This window comes from Neolamprologus brichardi, chromosome 1 (assembly GCF_056152115.1).
Source record: "Neolamprologus brichardi isolate AB-2024 chromosome 1, ASM5615211v1, whole genome shotgun sequence".
NCBI classification, from domain to species: domain Eukaryota; kingdom Metazoa; phylum Chordata; class Actinopteri; order Cichliformes; family Cichlidae; genus Neolamprologus; species Neolamprologus brichardi.
In genome coordinates, this window is record NC_142104.1 from 3,796,317 (window position 1) to 3,818,590 (window position 22,274).

The window sequence follows — 22,274 nt, forward strand, 5'->3', positions numbered from 1 at the left end:
TGGATGAGTCCTGGGAGGCTCGCACTCTCGTCTGGCTGCCACTCCATCAACTTCTCAGACAGTCTGTTAGCTTTCATTTAAACACAGGATGTCGATGCCATTAATCTTCCTGCAAAAGGTCAAATCTGTGACTCCAAGTGCTTCCTGGATGGTCCCATTTCTTGAGCTGTGAACTCATTCTTTCAATTTTCGGGTGTTTATTTGCTTCTAAATCATACAAAGATGATGCGGTGAACTCATTTGCAGAGTGTGTTGAAACAGCTTCTTCATAGATGGTGCCAGTAATATACATGACCTCCTTTTGAGGCTCGTAGCTGATACGTCTGTGACTGATCGGGATCAGTTCACACGTGGAGCAGCTAACGTGGTTTCCCGTTGTTAATCAAAATGCTCTTACCATGATCAAAATATTTATTTTAATCTGCCATGTTTTTGTATGATGTCAGTAACTTTGATAGTTTTTCCAGATGTGGTCTTGTTTTTCTGACGGAGCAACAAGATCACAATAACCGAGCGCTTGTGGCTGCCCGAGGTTAAAAACGCTCGCTGCCCTCCTCATCGTTCTTGCGCTCCGGGCCGTCCCTGTGCTCGTAGAATCGGTCTCGTCTTTTCTTCCAGAGGCTCGTCCAAATGCGTATTTAATTTTTTGCAGCTGATCATATCTGCGTTATGAACCAGTGGTTTTCTGCTGTTCTCCTCAGGAGGCAGACCCATGCTGATTTACACTCTGTTAATCAGCTAATGGTTTCAACCAAGTAAATGACATTAATTAACTGGTGGGAAACCCTGCCTCGGTGGGCGATCTGATTGGGATCCCCTGTCCTGTCGCTCCCTGACGGCTACAGAACAAATAACTGCTCTCAGGTTTCCACAGACTGGTTATGATGATTTGTCAGATATAAGAACTGCAGAATGAGCTAGGCTGTTTAAATTAGGATCATTCTCCTCTGAAATGCATGAAATCTGTTCAGAATACAGAACGTTTTATGTACAAGTTTGTATGAATGTTAGAAATTGAACGTTGTTATTGGAAAATCATTTCTATTGATCAATTGGTTTTAATGGACAGATGTTATATGCATTTCTAATTTTATAGTCTTTTTGTGAGGTTTTAGTTATTACTGGAAAAATATCAGATAAAATGCTTTGCAGCAATACTGGGAAACATGCTTTGGTTTTTAACACGCGGAGGATTTGGAGATTGCTTGGACCGGATTTGGCTGCAGTAAATCTGGAGAAACAATTTGACAGACTTTCAGTGAGTTTTAGAAGAAGCGAGTAGCTAAAATCAAAGCGTTTCCTTTTTGTCAAGCACAGTTGCAAAAACAATTTGCAGACTAAATATGATAGATTAATGATTGGCTTAATATTCCACAGCTGGTTGTTCGCTGTTTGCTCTCTCCTCTTAACCCCCCGAGGAGCAGTAATCACGCATGACGAGCAGGAAGTCTCTTGGGAAGACATCCTCCAAGCACGCACTCACACACGGTGTTACCTGTCTGATTATTACTGGAGAGGATTATGAGTGTATTAGCTGCTTTGCCTTTATCCTCCATGTTTCTGTCATGTCTTGCCAGGATATCTGTTTTCCATATTACAGAGAACAGAAGCGTTTGCTTTCATGAAACTAAAATCCTTCTTTTTATTTTCAGGAAGTGGAGAGGGAGATCTCCTTTCGGACAGAGTGTGGACTATACTACTCCTACTATAAACAAATGCTGCACGCCCCATCAATACAAGAAGGTATGCCCTGTGATCGCAGGGATCGGTCCCTGTTTGTATTCATGACAGTTGTCATTTCTTCACAAACACAACTTTGAGGGTCAAAATGATCCAAGAACTTTCCACTCCAACAACAATGAAGTGGATGTTACAGGAAGCTGTAGTGTCCAGGTGTTAATCGAAAAGTGGGTTGAGTGAGTGGGGGGGGTGTACCATTGGTTCATCTACAAAAAATCACAGTCGGGTTTACAATTCAATTCAATTCAATTTTATTTATATAGCGCCAAATCACAAAAGTCGCCTCAAGGCGCTTTATAGATACAGAGAAAAACCCAACAATCATATGACCCCCTATGAGCAGCACTTTGGTGACAGTGGGAAGGAAAAACTCCCTTTTAACAGGAAGAAACCTCCGGCAGAACCAGGCTCAGGGAGGGGCGGGGCCATCTGCTGTGATTGGTTGGGGTGAGAGAAGGAAGACAGGATAAAGACATGCTGTGGAAGAGAGACAGAGAACCCACAAGCATTGGCAAAATGTTTGAGACTCAGCTATAAGTCCACATCCTCGAATGAAAAAACCAAGATGGCTGCTTATTGGGAAAACTGCGTTTGTTACTCTTAGCAATCCAACAAACATCACGAAAAGAACTTAAAATCTAAAAGATTGGTTAAGACTTGCATCTTCACAAAGAAGTTCTGCTTCATTTTGAGTGAGTATTTCCACAAACTTTGAGGTTTAGGGTCCCTTTTTTTCATCACATGTGCTCCACAAGTAACACCTGGCTTATTGGATTACCTGGAGCCTGGAATTCATTTTTGTCTTCTAAGAATTTAAATTGGTGATCAAGAAACATGACAACTAAGAGGCTAACAGAAGATATTGAAGAAGTTAAGAAGTCTCTTAACTTCATGTCAGAGGAATTGAGTAAGGTGGTGAAACAGCAAGCAGGACTACTGGACTTAATTGAAGAAGTAAGACAACTGAAGATTGTGATTAAGGAAAAAGACAAGAAGATTGAAGAGCTGGAAAAAAGAGTTGAAGATTTGGAGCAGTATACAAGAATGGAAGATGTGATTATTTCTGGACTAAAGACAAATCACTACACCTATGCACGGAGTACAGCAGGTGACAAGGAGGGGGAAGATGCACCAAGAGCTGAAAAGGATTTGCTTGAGCAGCAAGTTATTCAGTTTTTCAAAGACAAAGACATTCTTTTGGATAGCAAAAACATGGCTGCATGTCATACTATTCCACAAAAACATACCAAGATGCCAACTATCATACTACGATTTGTGAACAGGAAATATAAAGTTGAACTGTTAAAGATGGGAAAGAAGTTAAAGGGAACCGGCGTATATGTGAATGAGCATCTCACCAAGAGAAATGCTGAAATTGCACGACAGGCAAGACTATTGAAGAAGGAAAGGCACATCCAAGATACCTGGACCAGGAACTGTAAGGTATTCATAAGACTTAATGGGACACCAGAACAAGCTAAAGTAATTGTTGTCAGAGACATTGCAGATCTTGAGAGATTTAAACAAAAGAAATAGAGTTCAGTGTAGAAAAGAATTGTGCTGCTGACTGTGATATGAACAATATTTGATAAGTGTGAGAAAAATAACTATGTATGTGAATGTGTGAACAAAAAAAAAAAAAAAAGGCAAAAAATGGAATATTTTGGATCTTATGATTATAAATTTTATGAGTTGGACAATAGTATTGATCCAGATATCCACCTCTATCAGAATGTTGATATGACATGTGAATATTATAATGGGGAAGAGTTGGATCCCAAGTTAAAAGGTTTTTCATTAATCCACTTTAACAGTCGGAGTCTTTACAGTAATTTTTCTAAAATCAAAGCGTATCTTGATCAATTCCAAAATAAGTTTGCAGTGGTAGCAATTTCAGAAACATGGTTGAATGACGACAAAGAATTGCAAGATGGACTAGAGGGCTATGAAATGTTTTGGCAAAATAGGAAGAATAGAAGAGGAGGAGGTGTTGCTATGTTTGTTTTTTCATATCTTAAATGTAAAGTTGTTAACAATATGACTGCTGTGATTGATAACTTGATGGAATGTTTAACCATTGAAATTCAGGTTGAAAGATCGAAAAACATATTAGTTAGCTGCATTTATCGTACACCTGCATCCTGTATAGATCAGTTTACTAAAGAAATTTCTGTAATATTAGAAAAACACAAGGAGAAGGTGACTTTTTTCTGTGGTGATTTTAACATTGATCTATTGAAGGTAAACGACCATAATAAGACTTCAGAATTTATTGATACAATGTTTAGTTTTGGATTCCATCCGTTGATTCTAAAGCCGAGCAGAATAACGATGGATAGTGCCACTTTGATCGACAATATTTTTGTCAATAAGATAGACAGCAAGATACATAGTGGACTGTTAGTCACAGATGTAAGTGATCACTTGCCTGTCTTTTCAGTGTTTGAAATGAACAATCAACTTCATTTTCAAGAGGAAAAGAAAATTGATTACAGAGGTAGAATAAAAACACCAGAACAAATTGCAGCTTTTAAAACAGACTTAGAAAATTATGACTGGCAAAAAGTTTATGTGGAAGACACTAATGATGCATACAATGCATTTTTGGATATATTTTTGTCAATCTATGACAGCCATTGTCCAATTAAAAAGTTTTCTGGAAATTATAAAAAGAAAAAACCATGGTTTACACAAGGCCTGGAAAGAGCCTGTAAAAAGAAAAATAGGTTATACAGGATTTTTTTGACAAATAGAACAAAGGAAAATGAAGACAAATATAAGAAATATCGAAATAAATTAACATCTATTATGCGATATGAAAAGAAAAGATATTATGAACAGCTGCTTCAAAAACATAAAAGTAATATTAAGGCTACCTGGAGTGTATTAAATAGGATAATAAAAAATCAACATAATATATGTTCTCCAACACGTATTGTAACAAGAGGTAATGTAGTGGTTGAGAATACTGAGAGCATTGTTAATGAATTTAATGATTACTTTGTTAATGTAGGTCCCAACTTGGCAAAAGAGATTTCTGTACCAGGAGAAAATGATGAAGTAGATTCTACTTCTTCTAAATGTAGCTCAATGTTTCTTGGTGGAGTCTGTGAGAGTGACATTGTAGAAGTGGTGAGTAAATTCAAGAGTAAAAAATCCATGGATTGTGACGACCTTGACATGTCGCTAATTAAAGAAGTTCTTCATAGTGTCCTTCAACCGTTAACATATATTTGTAACAAATCATTTCAAACTGGAATTTTTCCAGATAAAATGAAAATAGCCAAAGTGATCCCACTATATAAAACTGGTGATAAACAGATTGTGTCAAACTATAGACCGGTATCTTTACTGCCTCAGTTTTCAAAGATTCTTGAAAAACTATTTGCAAACAAACTAGATTCTTTTATTGATAAATATGATTTATTGAATGATCATCAGTATGGGTTTAGAAGAAATCGCTCAACATCTCTAGCTGTGATGGAATTTATTGAAAATATTACAACAGCTGTGGATGAAAAACAGTTTGGAATAGGTGTGTTTATTGATTTACGTAAAGCCTTTGATACGATAGATCATTCTTTACTTTTACAGAAGTGTGAAAGGTATGGTTTAAGAGGTGTTGTACAATTTTGGTTAAATAGTTACTTGAATAATAGGTTCCAATATGTGAGTATTAATAACATGAAATCTAAACTTAGAAAAGTAACTTGTGGAGTTCCGCAAGGATCTGTTTTGGGACCTAAATTATTTTTACTTTATATAAATGATATTTGTACAGCCAGTGATACTTTAAAATATGTGATGTTTGCTGATGATACAAACTTATTTTGCTCTGGAAAAGACATAAAGAAATTACTGAAAACAGTGGAAACAGAACTCATGAAGTTAAATAGATGGTTTGTATTTAATAAACTATCATTGAATGAAAGTAAAACAAAATTTATGTTATTTGGAGGTAGTAAAAGTAATATTAAAGTAAAATTGAATTTAAATAATGTGGAAATTGAAAGAGTATATGAGACAAAATTTTTAGGAGTAATTATTGATGATAAACTTTGTTGGAAGCCCCACATAGAACATGTGAAACGGAAATTATCCAAGTCTATTTCTATTCTTTATAAAACAAGACATTTTTTGAATAAAAACTGCCTTTATTTATTGTATACTTCCCTTTGTTTGCCTTATATGACCTACTGTGCAGAAATTTGGGGGAACACATACAAAACATATTTGGATTCAATATTTAAATTGCAAAAAAGAGCTATTAGAATAATAAATAAAGTTGGATATAGGGAGTCAACCAACCAGTTTTTTGTAGGATCATCTATGTTAAAATTCATGGACATTATATATTCTAAAACTTTAGAAATGATATATCGAGTGATGAATAAGAATGTTCCAATTTGTATTTTAAGTATGTTTCAACTAAGAGATGGAAAATATGATTTGAGGGGGTCTTATAAGTTTGAAATGCCTAAAGTGAGAACCAATGTTAAGTATAGATGTGTGTCAGTTTTGGGAGTGAAATTATGGAATGGACTTAATGATGAACTGAAGATGTGTTTTTCTTTGTCATTCTTCAGGAAGATTTTAAAAATTAGTATTATACAAGGTTATAGAAATTTGGTTTGTTAAAAAAGGTTTGTGTTGATTTAATTTCTTAATTTCTTGATTTATCATTGATTTCTTTTCAAACTGTATACAACTTATTTATCAATGTTATTTATTTTCTTGGTTAAGGATTTGATTATTTCTATGGGGGTAAGGGATAGGATAAGTATAAGCCATAAAGCTTCAGCCTATTCCTTTTTCGGTTACTGTTTGAGTACTTTTATGTAAAATTATAATCTGTTGTTGTTGACTGAAATAAACATTTCAATTTCAATTTCAATTTCAAAAATAATAACAGATATGATTCAATGCAGAGAGGTCTGTTAATACATAGTGAGTGAGAAAGGTGACTGGAAAGGAAAAACTCAATGCATCATGGGAATCCCCCGGCAGCCTACATCTATTGCAGCATAACTAAGGGAGGATTCAGGGTCACCTGGTCCAGCCCTAACTATATGCTTTAGCAAAAAGGAAAGTTTTAAGCCTAATCTTAAAAGTAGAGATAGTGTCTGTCTCCCGAATCCAAACTGGAAGCTGGTTCCACAGAAGAGGGGCCTGAAAACTGAAGGCTCTCCCTCCCATTCTACTTTTAAATACTCTAGGAACAACAAGTAGGCCTGCAGAGCGAGAGCGAAGTGCTCTAATAGGGTGATATGGTACTACAAGGTCATTAAGATACGATGGGGCCTGATTATTTAAGACCTTGTATGTGAGGAGCAGGATTTTGAATTCAGTTCTGGATTTAACAGGAAGCCAAAACAGGAGAAATATGCTCTCTCTTTCTAGTCCCTGTCAGGACTCTTGCTGCAGCATTTTGGATTAGCTGAAGGCTTTTCAGGGAGTTTTTTGGACATCCCGATAATAATGAATTACAGTCGTCCAGCCTGGAAGTAATAAATGCATGAACTAGTTTTTCAGCGTCACTCTGAGACAGGATATTTCTAATTTTAGAGATGTTGCGCAAATGGAAGAACGCAGTCTTACATATTTGTTTAATATGTGCGTTAAAGGACATATCCTGGTTTGAATCCCGGTGACCTCGACCTCAAGGTCAGAGGTCATGTTTTCTGAAGCTTGTGATTGCAGTAACTTGAGTACAAGCTGACGTGGGATTTTTAAATGGAAACCATACGTGTATCTACTTGGAGGCGGAGGGGCAGCGCTGGTGGCCGCCGGTATTTTTTCATCTATTTAGTCATTTACCAATTACCTGAGAATCATTCAAGCATAAAAACGTCAGCAAACTCGGGGGATGAACCCGTAGTGTGTTTGTGCATTAACTGTAGATTGCTGCCTCGGCTGCACATCCACGATGCAAAGGGATGCTCCTGATGATGATAATAATAAATAGACAGCGTGGAGCAGGTAGCATAAGACAACTTTAAAATCTCTAAAATGATTATAAATTGATATCTGAAGTAGTGTTTTTTTAACTACTGCAAGTCTCACACATAAGACCTGCAGAGTATCTCCTCTTGTTCCATATTTTGTTCCCTGACTCCCTCCCTGAAGTAATTCCCTTTCTTCTTGTCTTCTATTACTCCCTCCACCAATTCTCATCTACCTCACTCCCTCCATCGCTCTGTCTTCCTCCCTTCACTTTTCCCTCATTATCACACCCCGCTCCGTCCCATCTCCTCACTTATTAATATCTCCTTCTCTTATTCTTATTCGCCAAATCACAACAACAGTTGCCTCAAGCTGCTTTATGTTGTAAGGTAGACTCTGCAATAATACATACAGAGAAATGAGGAATATACAAGTGTTTCCATTGCTTTGTAAGTTTATTTTAGATAAAAAGAAAAAAAGTTTATTCAATAAATGAATTCAGGCCATTCAGAGAGAGTTATTTTAGTAATTTTGAAACAAATTTCATACTGAAATAAACAGCACTTACTTATCCAGCCTGCTGGAAACAAATTATTCCAATTTTGTTCCTTAATAAACTTTTGGCCTGTTTCCATTATGCCTGATCTGCTGCTCGGTGTTCTTCGCTCCTTCCTCTTAAATCCCGTCTATTCATTTTAAATAGAGTCACTCTGAAGGGAAACACAAGCTCCGAGCAGCCCAGCTCTCTGAGCTGATCAACGATGAGGCACATTTGCCTTTTTTGTACAAAACTGTGACGATCACCAGTCAGTGTGTGCAAACCAGCAGCAGGTGGTCAACAGGTGACACAGTGAGAACGATGTATGCAGGTAAACTCAAGCTTCCACCGAGCTCCTCGGTCATAATAATAATGATACATTTTATTTATAGGCGCCTTTAAGACCCTCAAGGTCACCTTACAATAACACAAGGTGGAACAGACAGAAGGGAAGCTGAAGAAGAGCGGAGTGTACGGTGGGGCGAGTATGTGTGGAGAAGATCGGATAGATATGGAGGAGCGAGGTTATGAAGCGCTTTGAGGTGAACTGGGAGCCAATGGAGCTGTTTAAGAACAGCTGTTCTAATAATAATGTGTATGTGTTAGTCCCCATAGGGAAATTGCTCCTCTGCATTTAACCCATTCACCCAGTGAAGCAGTGGGCAGCCACCAATGCAGCGCCCGGGGAGCAGTGTGTAGGGATGGTACCTTGCTCAGGGGTAACTCAGGGTAATCGTTCAGTGGAGTCGAACCCCCAACCTTCCGATCATGGGGCCACCACTCTACCTACTGAGCTATCCCTGCCCTCCGTTTTTTTTTTTCTTCTTCAGTGGATCTAGTTCTGGAGATAATACGAGCAGCTGTGTTTTGAACTAACTGCAATTTATGGAGGGATTTATGAGGTAAACCACAGAGAGGAGAATTACAGTAATCCAGACGAGATGTGACAAGAGCATTGATGAGTATGGAGGTACTGTTTGGAGTGAGTGAGGGACGAAGGCCGTTAATATTACAGAGATGAAAGTAGGAAGACGGAGTGATATTATTTTATATATGCTCTGAAGGACAGAGTGCTATCGAGGATGACACCAAGACTCTTAACCTGAGGGGAGGGTGTGACAGAGTTATCAATGGATAATGAAAGACTAGTTGGATCTGGTGCCTATTAAAATTAATTCTGTTTTATTGCCATTAAGTTTAAGAAGGTTGTGAGTAAACCAGACCTTGATTTCACTTAAAGAGTTTGAAGTGGATGTGGGTGGGAGAGTGTATATATATCACAGAAACACACACAGGTTAGAGTCCAGCCAAATGTGTAGAGGTGTAAGTCTTCAGGCTCCTCTCGCTGCTGGTTCGGCTTCCACATAACAACTCGCTCCAAACGCTCTTCAGTATAAATTTGCAAACTCTCCAGATCAGATAAAGCTGTCTAGAAATAAACTGCCTGAAATGGCGGTAACCAGTGCCGTGCTGCCGTGGTCGATACCGCCGAGTCTTGTGTCACTACAGCATAGCATCACCCGGGACCTACAGTTTTTCTGTAACTTCTTGTTTTAGGAAGCTAGCTTTTGTTAGCACCTTCCTTTGTACATGGTTGCCAACACCAGGTGGCTCTCTCTATCCATACTTGTAAGAAAAAACTGTTTTTCACTTCATTATTTCCACCCAAGCAAACAAATCACTGCACTTTTCTCATGATGCACAGTCCGGTCTGAGGGAAATTAGCCTAATTATTTTGTTCCCATTACCATGTAAAATTCCTTGTTGGAAATGTGCCTAATTTTCCACTAAGGCAAATAATTGAGCTGTAGTCTAATCAGTTGAGGAACTGGTTGACCTCCCTTCCCGTCCCTTTCTATGTTCCTTTGTTTTTCTGTCACAGCACAGCAGCTCGTTATGCACAAACTACAGTAGGTTTTTGGTGTTAGGGATGAAGCGCTGAAGTGACGGCAGGTAATGGAAGAAGTGGGAAATGATAGGGATGGGCATAGGAAGAAAGTGAGAAAGGAAGCAATAATTGAAAAGGCAAGAAATGAAAGAAAAGGAGGAAAGATGTGATGAATAAATGAGCTAAAATAGGAGAAAGAATCCAGATGAGCGAGCAAGGCAGGATACAGAGTCAGGTGGAAAAAGAAAGGCATGATGCCGTAAATGAATGAACAAAGTCGAGTGGGTCATGCGTGTGGGTGGTAATGTGCACTTTGTTTATGCAAAACCGTGCTGGTTTTTATGGTTTTCCATGGATCAAGAACACAGCGGAAATCAGGCTGACACATCCCAGCCTGCAGCAGAAAGTCAGCCCTCGCTCCTCGCTCCATGTCACACTTTGTTTCAGTCAAACCCAGTACATGGTGATGATACTGCATGGAGTAACCAATATGGATTAATGCTATCAGTGCGCGCATCAGCTCATATAACACCAGCAGCAGTGTTTTCTGTGACAGAATAATGTTACAATGTCATTCTTTTTTATATGTTAGTGTTATTTTGGTAATTCTCGTTATCATTCCCTTCTGTAATAATGCCATTGGACCAAAGCGATTTAGAACATGTAGCAGCATAGCTTTAAAAGTCAGGTGAGGCAAGAGACAAAACACCACTTTGTCGATCTCATTTGGAAGAGGAAAAAAGAACAAGACACAGCCTAACATAATCACCAACACTTTGTGCTTTCATTCTGACCTCCTGTGGTGGTATTAGTGATCCAGGTATATAGTGAAAGATCATTCCAGGTGTATTCCCTTTGAGTTTTTCATGTTAAAGTGGAGCTTTTACTTTCACTAGAGTATAAATAATTATTAATTATGTTGTACTTTTTTTTTTCTGTCTGAAAGAAGCCAGATTACTTCCCTTCCTGTTCAACCAGCTTTCTTCTGATTGGCTGCCCCTCATAAATAGGTCTATGTTTCTTCTCTTGAATATGTATGATGTCATGTCATGGAGCGGGGATGTATCTACTCTGGTCGAAAGAATCCACGCTTCGTACTGATGTCCACAATTCTTTTATTCCTCTCACAATCATGGAGCACCTTGAAAACTAGAAACAAGTAAAATAATATCAATAGCACATATGATATTCATCTCAGCCACTTATTTCGTTTCACAAAGTGCACAAGTGTTAAAAAAATAACAGCGTAATGATTTTTACCGTGTACGCCTTGTAAAGCCAGCAGTAGAAAAGTTGTACATTCCGAAAAGTCCGCCGTGTTACCGTTCTGTCTTGTCTCTCCCGCGCACAACTTCCGGTTCCCGCAACTCACAGGAAGTGACTACTTCACAATAATATTTTAACAGAAACATTTCTTATAAGAAGGATATATCACTGGATTCGTAGATTATATTTTCCTACTGCAAATGTACACAAGCATGAGTAGCAAATAAGGAAAACAAATAGAAAGCAATATAACGATCTCAGACGCGCTTCTGGAGTTGTCATGGCAACCCACACAAACATTTCAGCGTCAGCTACAGGGGATATACCTAATACGGTCGTCTTACGTTGCCTGTGCCAGGAAGCCCCGCCCACCCATTTGCCTTCTATAATTTTTTAAGTGAGGCAGCCAATCAGTAGAAAGAGAAAGTTGGTTTAACGGGGGAGGAGCAAAAACGGCTCATTCCAGTCAGTGGATGAACCGAGGAGCTTCGCCATTCCCAGCAGTCTAAAGATGAATTTAAAATGTGCAGAGGTAATGTAGTACAGTAACTTTAAATCGTGTGGTGAGTCCACAATAAAAATACCCAAAAAACAAATATTAGTGGGGCGCGTCTGACCTGCTAAAGCATGGGGAAAAAAAATTTGGTTAAAAATTAGCAAGAAGACCTAAACTTTAAATCTTTCTGAAGGATGTGAGAGTGGGGCATAAAGTGAGGGGAGACGAGGGCCCCTTGCCTCTCCACTTTTGATGCCCTTGGCAGCTAAGTAGTAATAAACCTGAATTATAGTTTAAACCTCAATTACTGGAAAACAGAGGCTTTTTTTCCCATTTAATGGAGAAGAAACCAGCTGTGTGCAAAACAATGATGTAATATGTCCTTTTAAATATTTCCCCTTTGACACATCCAGCATCCCACATGAGCATTCATTTGGAGTAATGTTTTTGGCAGCTTAGCAAATCTAAGTCCAATATTTACCTTCTTTTCCTCTTTGATGTGTTCCCACCAGCATCACAGTAAAATATCTGGCTGTAAAAAGAGCTCCTCTATGTTCCACAGCTAGTCATTAACTTTGCCTGTCTTTGTCTGCTGAAAACCGCACTGACGGGAGGTGAGAGTGGACTGAAACAGTAAAGTTGCAGACCATCAAGCCCAAAAAGCAAGTGCACTTGAAATGCACTAAAGCAGAGGTGATGATAACGCTCTGTGGGTTTGTATTTATGAGCCACATCAGCCACACACTCAGAGTCAGAGGAAATCGATCGGTTACATACAGTGAAAATCCAGCAGTCCTTAAAGGTGCAGTTTGTAAAACTGGGTCACTTTGTCATGATGTGCTTTGTAAAGATGCACAAGTGCTTTTGTGTTTTTATTACTGAGTTAGTGGAAACAATTTATAAGCAGAATGCTTATAAATTGAATAGTTCTGTCACAAATGACACATTTTTCATCTTCATGCATAGACGAGGTGCGTGGTCTTGGCCATTAAGTCTCAATTTAAGGTCCAAAGAGATGTCGATGCAAATGAAGAAGGTTGAGAAACCTAAATCAACGTATCTGAGAAATAACAAAAACTTTAAGAGTTGCCAAATCAACAATCCGCTTAAAAAGAAGATTTATATTTTTGGCTTTTTGCCGTTTTATTTGGCGGTGAGATGAGAGCTGACTAGGATCCAGGCCTCTGCGGTGAGGACACACCCGTCTGTACACAGGGCGCATTTGTTACATTTTTAATGTTTTAAACCAAAAATCTTTTTTCCCCTCAAAGGTTGTTTTTATTATTTCATGGGGGATGAAGTTGCCCCACAACCCATCTCCAATAAAGCACTGCAGGAAATTTTCACATGCTTTATTTATTAGATTGATGTTTGGGTCATTTAGGGAATTTCTTTTGGAGAAAAACGGAACAAACTACATTTAGTTTGCTAAAATTCAGGAAATGAAGTGAAGTTTGAAGCGTTCCGAGCGTGCTTTGAGCAATGCGCTGTGTTTTTAGTGGTTGATACAAATTTCCGACCCTGTTGTTTTTCTCTAATGGCACGAGTCTGAGCTAAATAAATGAGCCAGGTGAGCTTCGAGAAACATTAACACCCCTTCCTCCCTGGCTGTCATAAAGCCAATAATAATTATCAGTTTGTAAAAAAAAAATTAAAGAACTGGTGGCATTTTTCAAATGGTGTGTTTGTGTGTGTGAATTTTGTGTTTGCAGGGCTCAAAGAAATGATCCATGACAACTTGACAGAATCCAAGAGGACCATTAACCTCTTGCAGCGAATGAATATCTACCAAGAGGTCTTTCTCAGTGTTCTCTACAGATTGTTGCCCATACAGGTAATACAACACTCACCTGTCATCTCGGCTGGTAACACACAAAAGATTAAAGACCTCAGCTACACCAGCTAGACTGTCTGGGACTTTTGTCATTTGTTCTGTTAATTAACACATCCTTTTTATGTGTAGGGGTGGGGGGAGAAAGTAAAGTCACTCTCCAGTGTTTTGAAAAATGTATTTTCTTTTGGCTTTATTACTGTAATGATCGTAGTCAAATGAGGAGAAGGTGTTTGAGGCGCAGTGGCATTCCTTTGTTTTTCTGTCTTTTTAGCTGACATGACTCGGAGCCCTTACACTTGTCACACTGGAGGAAAAGGTTTCTGTATTGGCATAACAATTAACCGAGAAACCGCGACTAAGCTTCATCAGCTGTCTCGCCGAGAGACAAGAATGTCAGGGAGTGAAATATCAGACACAACTTTGAAAATGCCACAGTGTTCTCGAGTGCCCGAGTCAGTCGCTGTCACTGTTGTCAACTCTGTGCATTCAATCGCGCTGCCTAATGAACTAATGGCTTCCCTTTGTGTATGTGTGTGTCTGTGTTTTTGTGTGTGTGGCCCAGTCATATTTGGAGCCCGTGTACTTTTACATTTACACAGTGTTCTCGCTCCAAGCTGTGTATGTGATCGCTTTGTACCTCACAGCGTGGCTTCTGTCTGGCTCCTGGCTTGCTGGTGCGCTCACCGGGGTCTGGTACATCCTTAACAGGTGAGTAATAACTATCTGTGTGCGTGACACAGTGAAGGAGGAGAGAGTTAGTTCCTTTCTTGACTCTGTCATGGCAGTTTTTCTCTCAATATAACAAAGTGTCCTTTTTTTAAAATTTCTTTTATGGATCAACTTTTAAAGGTGCAGTTGGTAATTTTTTTTGAGGTTAGGTAACACAAAGAAAATATATTGTACTGATAAATATAAATAGATTAGTGTGTATTTATATCTTTCAACAAATTGATGTTTTCATAAACGAACCACCCAAACAACAAAAAGCAGCAGCTGTTTATAAGCTAACATCATCCTAGCTAACGTTAGGCTTGAAAGTCCTAAAAATCACAGTTTGATTACATTCTGACATCATCTGAAAGTTTATTCACCATATTATATCTACTTAAAAGACATCAAACAGTAGCTAGCATCCGCTAACAGCATCCGCTAACAGCATCCGCTAACAGCATCCGCTAACAGCATCCGCTAACAGCATCCGCTAACAGCAGCAGCTAACAGCAGCAGCTAACAGCATCCGCTAACAGCATCCGCTAACAGCATCCGCTAACAGCATCCGCTAACAGCAGTTAACAGCAGTAGCTAACAGCGGCTAACAGTAGCTAACAGCGGCTAATAACAGCGGCTAATAACAGCGGCTAATAACAGCGGCTAATAACAGCTAGTAACGTTGGCAAAAACAGAAGCCTTACTGACAGGTATGCTATTCTCAGAAACACACCTCAATATCAGTGTCATTGGTAAGAAGGGATGTTACTGACTCATTGACACCTAGCATCACTCTTAGGTGACCACAACATGTTTGTCCTACAGCGACCACCATAGCTAGGATTATGCTCTTGAATTAAGAGGGTTAAAAAAGTCAGTACTATGTAACTTTTAGCTTCACATGACTAAGTGTGACTGAGGCTTTAGCCACCTGGTGATGGTTAGTTGGTTAAGTTGACAAAGTAGGTTTGCTCCCCTCCTTGAGTTTGGATGAAGCTCTCTGTGAGTCCAATTCCCTGCTGATGTTGATCCTTTATTAGATGGGTTTCTTCTAGCTAATCTTAGCTGATCTTGGCTTACCCGCCTACTTAATCATGACACATTGTTGAATGCTGAAAGCAGTAGCTCATTTGTTTCTTCACATATGCTGTCAGTAGTGAAATGCCATCTAAAGCCCCAAAAGTTTTTTCTTTTCTTTCCTTATGTGAAGTTAAAATCATTTTTTTTGGTCTGAACAACTCGTTTGTTGACATTGAAGTAAACTTAAGCGATTGCTTTGTGTTGCTCACTGTTGATGCTGAGACGCTGGACCGCCACTTGGGAGTGAGCATAAATGTCACATTATTTGTATTTTTGTGGAATATTTATCCCGAGTGTCTCACATACTGTGCAAATCAATCCACAGGCTGTGAAAGGCAACCGAGAGAGATGGGAAGGTCTCATTGTTTATGTTATATATATATATATATATATATATATATATATATATATATATATATATATATATATATATATATATATAAACCTTGTGTAGCAGAGTACATTCTACTAGGTTTCAGTTAAAAATCTCCCACAGATGGAAGAGAAGACTTAAGTGCGTATTTTGCATTCACTTCAGACCAATCGTCTGGATTTAGAAGTGATGGGCTGTAAATCCCAAACCGTGGGTGTTTGTTAGCTTGAAGCATCTATCGTCTTAAATTCTTAGATCAGTGACTTCAGCATCTGAGCATATACATTATGCAAATGATCAGTGGGGGTCATACTACACAGATGTTTGCAGGAAACATCAATAATCTGGTTAGTCACACATGATTTTTAGCAGCGGTGTGAGCACGAAGGGTCAGAAAAGCTTAAGAAATTTCAGGTTATGTGAGAGTCGTGTCCCGCAGAGTCTCCTCTAAACTTCTGCTCTTTACTGTAGTGTGAGCAGAGTTTTAAACACTGTGTTAGATGCATGGCACATCAGCAGCGGACTTCTTAATAGAGCTGGAATATTGACAAATATAATCATCCTTGTTTTTAGCTTCCTACCAGCTGGTTGTGCCTAATAGACGGCCTTCAAGCTGGCCTACAAAAACACCAGAGTGGTGGAAAACAACCAAAATTCTCAGCGGTGAGAGATTTCAAACATTAAGTTATGTCAGTGACATCATGTGGCCTCTGACATATTTGGCGTTATTGGTCAAAGAAAAGTTTCCAGGAGAGTTTTTAATTTCCCTGAGTGTTTTTAAGCATTTCAAGAACAAATTTTATTTTCCTAATTTCTTTAGTTAGTTGTTTAATTTGTTGATCGAGGGGGTGATTAGCTCAGTGCACACTCAGCAACTTCTCAGTCACCACGCAGCCAAGCTTTGAAGCACTCTGAACTCTACTTTGTGGACTATTTCAGTCTAAATGAGAATTTAATGTCAAAATTAAAATCCCTGCTATATGAACAAAGACTTAAAAGTAGCAATTAACACTGAAATTAAATTAAGTGTAATAAAAATTAAGCTATCATTTGAGAATGAATGCACTCATAGTCATCAGTATAATCAGACTTCTTTTTGAAACCCCTGGAATCTGGAAACCTATGGGCTCTGTGCATCTTCTCTCACCCCAGCTGGTCGCAGCAGATGGCCCCGCCCCTCCCTGAGCCTGGTTCTGCTGGAGGTTTCTTCCTGTTAAAAGGGAGTTTTTCCTTCCCACTGTCACCAAAGTGCTGCTCATAGGGGGTCATATGATTGTTGGGTTTTTCTCTGTATCTATGAAGCGCCTTTAGGCGACTTTTTTTGTGATTTGGCGCTATATAAATAAAATTGAATTGAATTGAATCTTTTGTATACAGTCTATGTGTAGGCCAGAATTTGCCAGTCCATCGTGAATATTGATTCAGCAGTTGCTTTTTTTAAAATACGAATGTGTCAAATATATATAGATATTATTATTATAGGAAAATAAAGGCTTTAAATTCACACAGATGTTGCACAGGTGCTCACTCATGTCTGCTTGGTGCGTATCATGAGAATGAGGGTAAAGTGAGTAGAAGACGTGACTGACTGTCCATAAATAAAGCACTTTTCTTCGTAGCTGAAAGTTGGTTGCTAGTGGACCTTCTAGGTTGTGTAGCTAATCCACTGACAAACCAAACAGACACAGTGCATGTATGGGACAAGCAGATCTAATTCTTCTTTTGTTAGTTTGTGTTACTGGTGTGTGGGTTTTGCCTACTTTTCTGTACTGTTGGAAGTGCACTAAAGTTTAAACAGTCTCAAAAACCCTCCCGGCTTTTTCTCTGCTGTCCATTTGGAGCTGTAAACGCCGTACAACCCCAGAGCGCTTTGAAAACTGCCGCCATGATCTCAGGATTTAATTTTTTTTATCTTTTTCTCAAACCACCAGCAGTTCCAGACTTCTGTTTCCTTCACGGTGTTTAGCTGAAACGGTTTAACACCATCTCTCCATCGCTTCATCAATCATTCTCCTTTCAGGGTAGATACCACTCGTGTAGAGTTCACCATCTCCCTCAGAGAGAACTGGTCTTTGCCCTTCTTCGCGCTGCAGGTCACGGCTATCACCTGTTACCTCAGACCCCAGCTCACCACATTACAGCAGGTAAGCGCAGAGCTATAGCCCAACCTCGCCACATAGATCAGCCTGATGGGGCGAGCCACTCAATAATTTAGTAGTACAAGCAGCACAGAAGAAATGTGATCAGGCAGCGTGGCTGTAGTTATGCAGATTAATCGTCTAACCCTGTGCGCGCGTATGTTTGTGTTTCCTCCTCAGAAAGTGATGGTGTGGCTGATGTATGTGACGACGTTCTGTTTCTGTCTGACCTGGCAGTTCAACCAGTTCATTCTACTGGTTCAGGCTCTCGTCATTTACACCCTGGACTGCGGTGACTTCTTAACAACTACACAGGTAAGAAGGACCAGATATTTATAGGTTTCTAGCTTCTGGTTATAGTTTCATGTGTCCCAATCAGTGGCACTGAGCTTTTATAGGTGCTAAAAAATTTGACATATATTAAATATTTTCTCTGTATCTATGAAGCGCCTTGAGGCGACATTTGTTGTGATTTGGCGCTATATAAATAAAATTGAATTGAATTGAATTAAACACTAATATATTATAAAGTGTAACAGCTGACTTTAGGTGTCCTGGCAACAATTGTCTGTTTTTCCATTGTTGAGTGTGAGCAATTAGAAATTATTTTACTGCTATTGTTAATTATCATCATCATTACCATTGCATTAATAATACAATCTGCAGTATTGATATTGTATTCAGATGTTTAAACATATTGGTACCCAATTAGCCTTTACTACAGGTGCAGTTATAACCACTCTAAACTGTTGAGTTGAATCTATAATCTTAAATGTTTTTGAATGCTTGTTATAATCTGAAATGTGTATGTGCTGGCCTTCTGTCTGGTGGAAAAGGTTACAAGTTGAAACTGAGTGCAGTTCATGCTGACAAACACACAGTAGACTATCTCATTTATAGGTGAGAGGTTAATCATGTTTGCTTGTAACTCTAAAATTGTCTCTGCAAAAAGAGGAACAGTTTCTTGCAGGGTGTGGGTCTGGTTTTCCAGACGGGAAGTGAAAGTCAGAATGTTGACAGCAAGCATCTGCTGTGGAGACGGAGACAATGTTATTTTTAAACTGTCTTAAGTCATTGTGGTTTTGAAACCTATGTATGAACTGTATCTGAGTGACGTTTAGGGGTGTAGTAAATTTAAGCCCAGAAGGTATAAAACACCTGCTTATGCTCTGTAAGTTGGGGATCGGCGCTGTCTGCGTACAGTGGCGGTCTTCCCACGCGTGTCATTAAAATCATCGTTTGACTCCACCCGGCCGGATCAGTGTTGTTATTATGTAAGTTGATTACCTCCTCTACCCCTCCTCAATATTGAACCCAACATGAGCTATGAGAAAAATCCTTTCGGTCTGCAAGTAATTTGTTGCAGAGCTGAGTTAGTGAGACTCAGTAGCCGTATCATATTGTGCTATCTTTCTGTACTCATAGTAGATATGTTATCTAAAGACTGAAGAGTAGGCAGAGATAACAGAGTTGTTGGGGTTAGATTGAGGTTGAGGTCAGGTTTTGCATCATGAGAGGTGAGAAAAGGTGAAGAGAAGCTCAAATAATCAAAACACTTGCATTGATTGGAAAACAAGAAGTGTTACTTTCCCGGGAATCTATTCCTGAGCGTTGGAAGGACAGACACATGTTCACGCACAGTTCACCCACTTTACAAACACCAGAATTTTCTGTTCCTCACTTGCTCGCAGCTGTGTTTGCAATGCAGATAGTTTCCGTCTTATTTGCTCAAACTATTCCTCTCTTATACATTTTCACTCGTGTGCAGTGGAGGTGAGTAGATTTGATTTGATTTGGCGCTCACCTCATGAAAAAAACCATGATGTCCAACTGAAATTGGAATTCTTCCTTTGTTTGTGAGAAAAATAACAATAAGTGGAACATTTATTCCAACACACCAGGTGTATTTTTGTTTGTTTTCTCTTGTGTTTTAAAACGCATCCCACAGCCTTACTTTTATGCAGCTTAACTCAGGTAGTTGTACAGGTAGCTGGAACACCTACGGAGCGTTCCTGCTCGTTGAATCTCAGGTGGTGGCCTAGGGCCTGCTGTAAGGTCACCAGCTGGAAGCCACTTCTCACTGATGTTTTGCTGTGTTAGGCCCGGAGCATGCTGCATACCTCTGCGTGTGGTATTCATAGAGACAGAGCTGCTGCTGCTGCTGTTGCCAGCACACAGAGAGAGAGTGCAACTGGAAAAAAGTCGTGTTTCTCACAAAGTTCTGCTGACTTTCTGACTTACCGTACCATTTTGGCTTGCATGGAGGTGCTGGTGTTAGTTACCTCTTGCACACGTGTTTCCTCCACCCTCTTCTTTTTAACATCCAAATGTGCAAATAACTATTAAATAATATTTAGGCTACATCCATTCGTGTCTGGGATATTTTCAGATACATGTGGTCTGCAAGAGGCCGTGCGAGTCTTGCACAGTTGAGGAAAGCAGTGTTTTCAGCCTTGTTTCCAGAACATCTCCAAGTGGACGGGCAGCAGCAGGGACATCACCCTATTATCCCTCCAGCTGGCTCTGAGACCACATTGTGTTTCTCCTCTGTGTTCTCTGTCAGCTGCTTTCTGGCCTTCTTTAACTTAACTTGTGACACTCCAGTAACATGCAGGTCTCCATATGTGCATCTCTTCCTTCCAATTTCCTTCTGTGACATGGTTAGCTCAGTCAGGATGGTGGTCCTATTCTTGGCTGATTGATATGTTAGAGGCAGGAGATGTCTGAGGTGACCAGCTCCATGGATGCATGTTGTTTTGTTGGCTTCAAGGTTTATGCCAGTTTCTGCATCACCAGGTCAATTAGCTTCAAAAACTCAGAGAGGAGAGCGGAGCCAAAGCTGTGCAAGTTTTTCATCCTCCAACTTTTCTATTGCTACACCTTTCTAGATATTTGTGGTAGATTAACATTCATTTTACGTCTGGGCTGATGTAGCCTCAGTATACTGTGTGGCCTTTACTTGCTAGCATTCCCCAAGCCTCATGTTGGCCCCGTCATTATTTAAAGAGTGTGTCGAGTACGGTGGCTGGTGGCTAGTTTTTAACTGGCAGAACAAGGTGTAGTGGTTGACACATTCATCTAACGTGTGATTTAGGACAGATTCCTGTTTTAATTCTGAGAGGAAACACAAACCCAACCTCAGGGGGCCACAGGATCTAATGGGAGGCCAGTTTAAATGGGAGGGTTACATCAGGAAGTGAATCCAGTGTGAACTCTTTGCCAAATCAAATACACAGATGTATCTGCTGCTTCGGAAATAAAGGACGGGCTAAAAGAACTGTGACAGCAGGGAAATGAGAGGAGTGGAAAATAAATGCTCAGTGCGTCACAGGAAGGCCTCCAGCAGCAAAAGTAAGGGATGGGTCAGGGTCACCTGATCCAGCCTTAAACAGAAGCTTTGTCATTTTTATCAGAGGGTGTCTGTCTCCTGAGTCCAAATGAGAATTCAGATATCTGAAGGCTCTAACTCCCATTCTTTTGGAAATTCTATCTGTCACAAATAAGTCGGCAGTCGGAGTGTGAGGTGCTCTTTAAGGATGAGATTTTAATGTCTTTATAATATTAATATGTTCTTTGATTTTTTTGCAAACTTGTTAGAATAGCATGCTGCTGTTTTATTTAAAAGCAAATGATTTCAACCAAACACACAGTCTACAGTCTTCTTTCATTGGTCCACTTTTGGACCAGGCTGTCAAGTCAACACTCACTCGCTTCTTTTTTACGTTGTTGGTGTGTTTCTCCAGGTGACTACGCTGTACCTCGTTCAAGTGAGCAGCCTGCTGAGCGTGTGGTTCCTCCAGTTCTGTAACTCCATGATACTGGGATCACTGGTCCTGAGCTTCATAGTAGCGGCGCTCTTCGTCAGACATTGCCAGGTAAGCGTTATGAGCGATGGGTACGAAGAAGAAAAGTCTGAGATTAGAGAGGGTAAGGATTTAGAAAAAACAGAGCGCTAACACTAAAAGAGTCATGGTGGTGGAAACTTGTTGACACACAGGTAGAAGATTATCTTTCACGTTTTGGTTGAAATCTGCGTGCTGCAGATGGTGTTTGCAGAAGATAATTTGTATGCTGGAGAAACGGTTTCCTGTCAGGTCTGAATGTAATTTAGTTCAGTCTTATCACAGTAACTTTTGCACAAACATTTAATGTGACAGGATGAAAGGTTGAGATTCAGGAGTGGGGAGATAAGTATTTAAATTCCTAAAATAAATGTTATTTTAGTAATGACATGCTCTAATTGCAAAAGCTTTGCTTTCAGCAGTCTTTC

The 22,274-nt window shown here is 39.5% G+C and overlaps 1 protein-coding gene across 4 annotated transcripts in view; it reads left to right on the forward strand.

The window, feature by feature from the left end:
* Window positions 1-22,274, forward strand: part of dpy19l3 (dpy-19 like C-mannosyltransferase 3) — an 85,723-nt gene that overhangs the window by 15,174 nt on the left and 48,275 nt on the right. For all 4 annotated transcript variants that reach the window (XM_087841762.1, XM_006779691.3, XM_035906364.2 and 1 more), the window contains 6 exons: window positions 1,653-1,743; window positions 13,584-13,705; window positions 14,268-14,413; window positions 17,887-18,010; window positions 18,185-18,319; window positions 21,748-21,879. In XM_087841762.1, coding sequence (XP_087697888.1) covers window positions 1,653-1,743; window positions 13,584-13,705; window positions 14,268-14,413; window positions 17,887-18,010; window positions 18,185-18,319; window positions 21,748-21,879 — 750 coding nt within the window. The remainder of the gene's footprint in view (window positions 1-1,652; window positions 1,744-13,583; window positions 13,706-14,267; window positions 14,414-17,886; window positions 18,011-18,184; window positions 18,320-21,747; window positions 21,880-22,274) is intronic.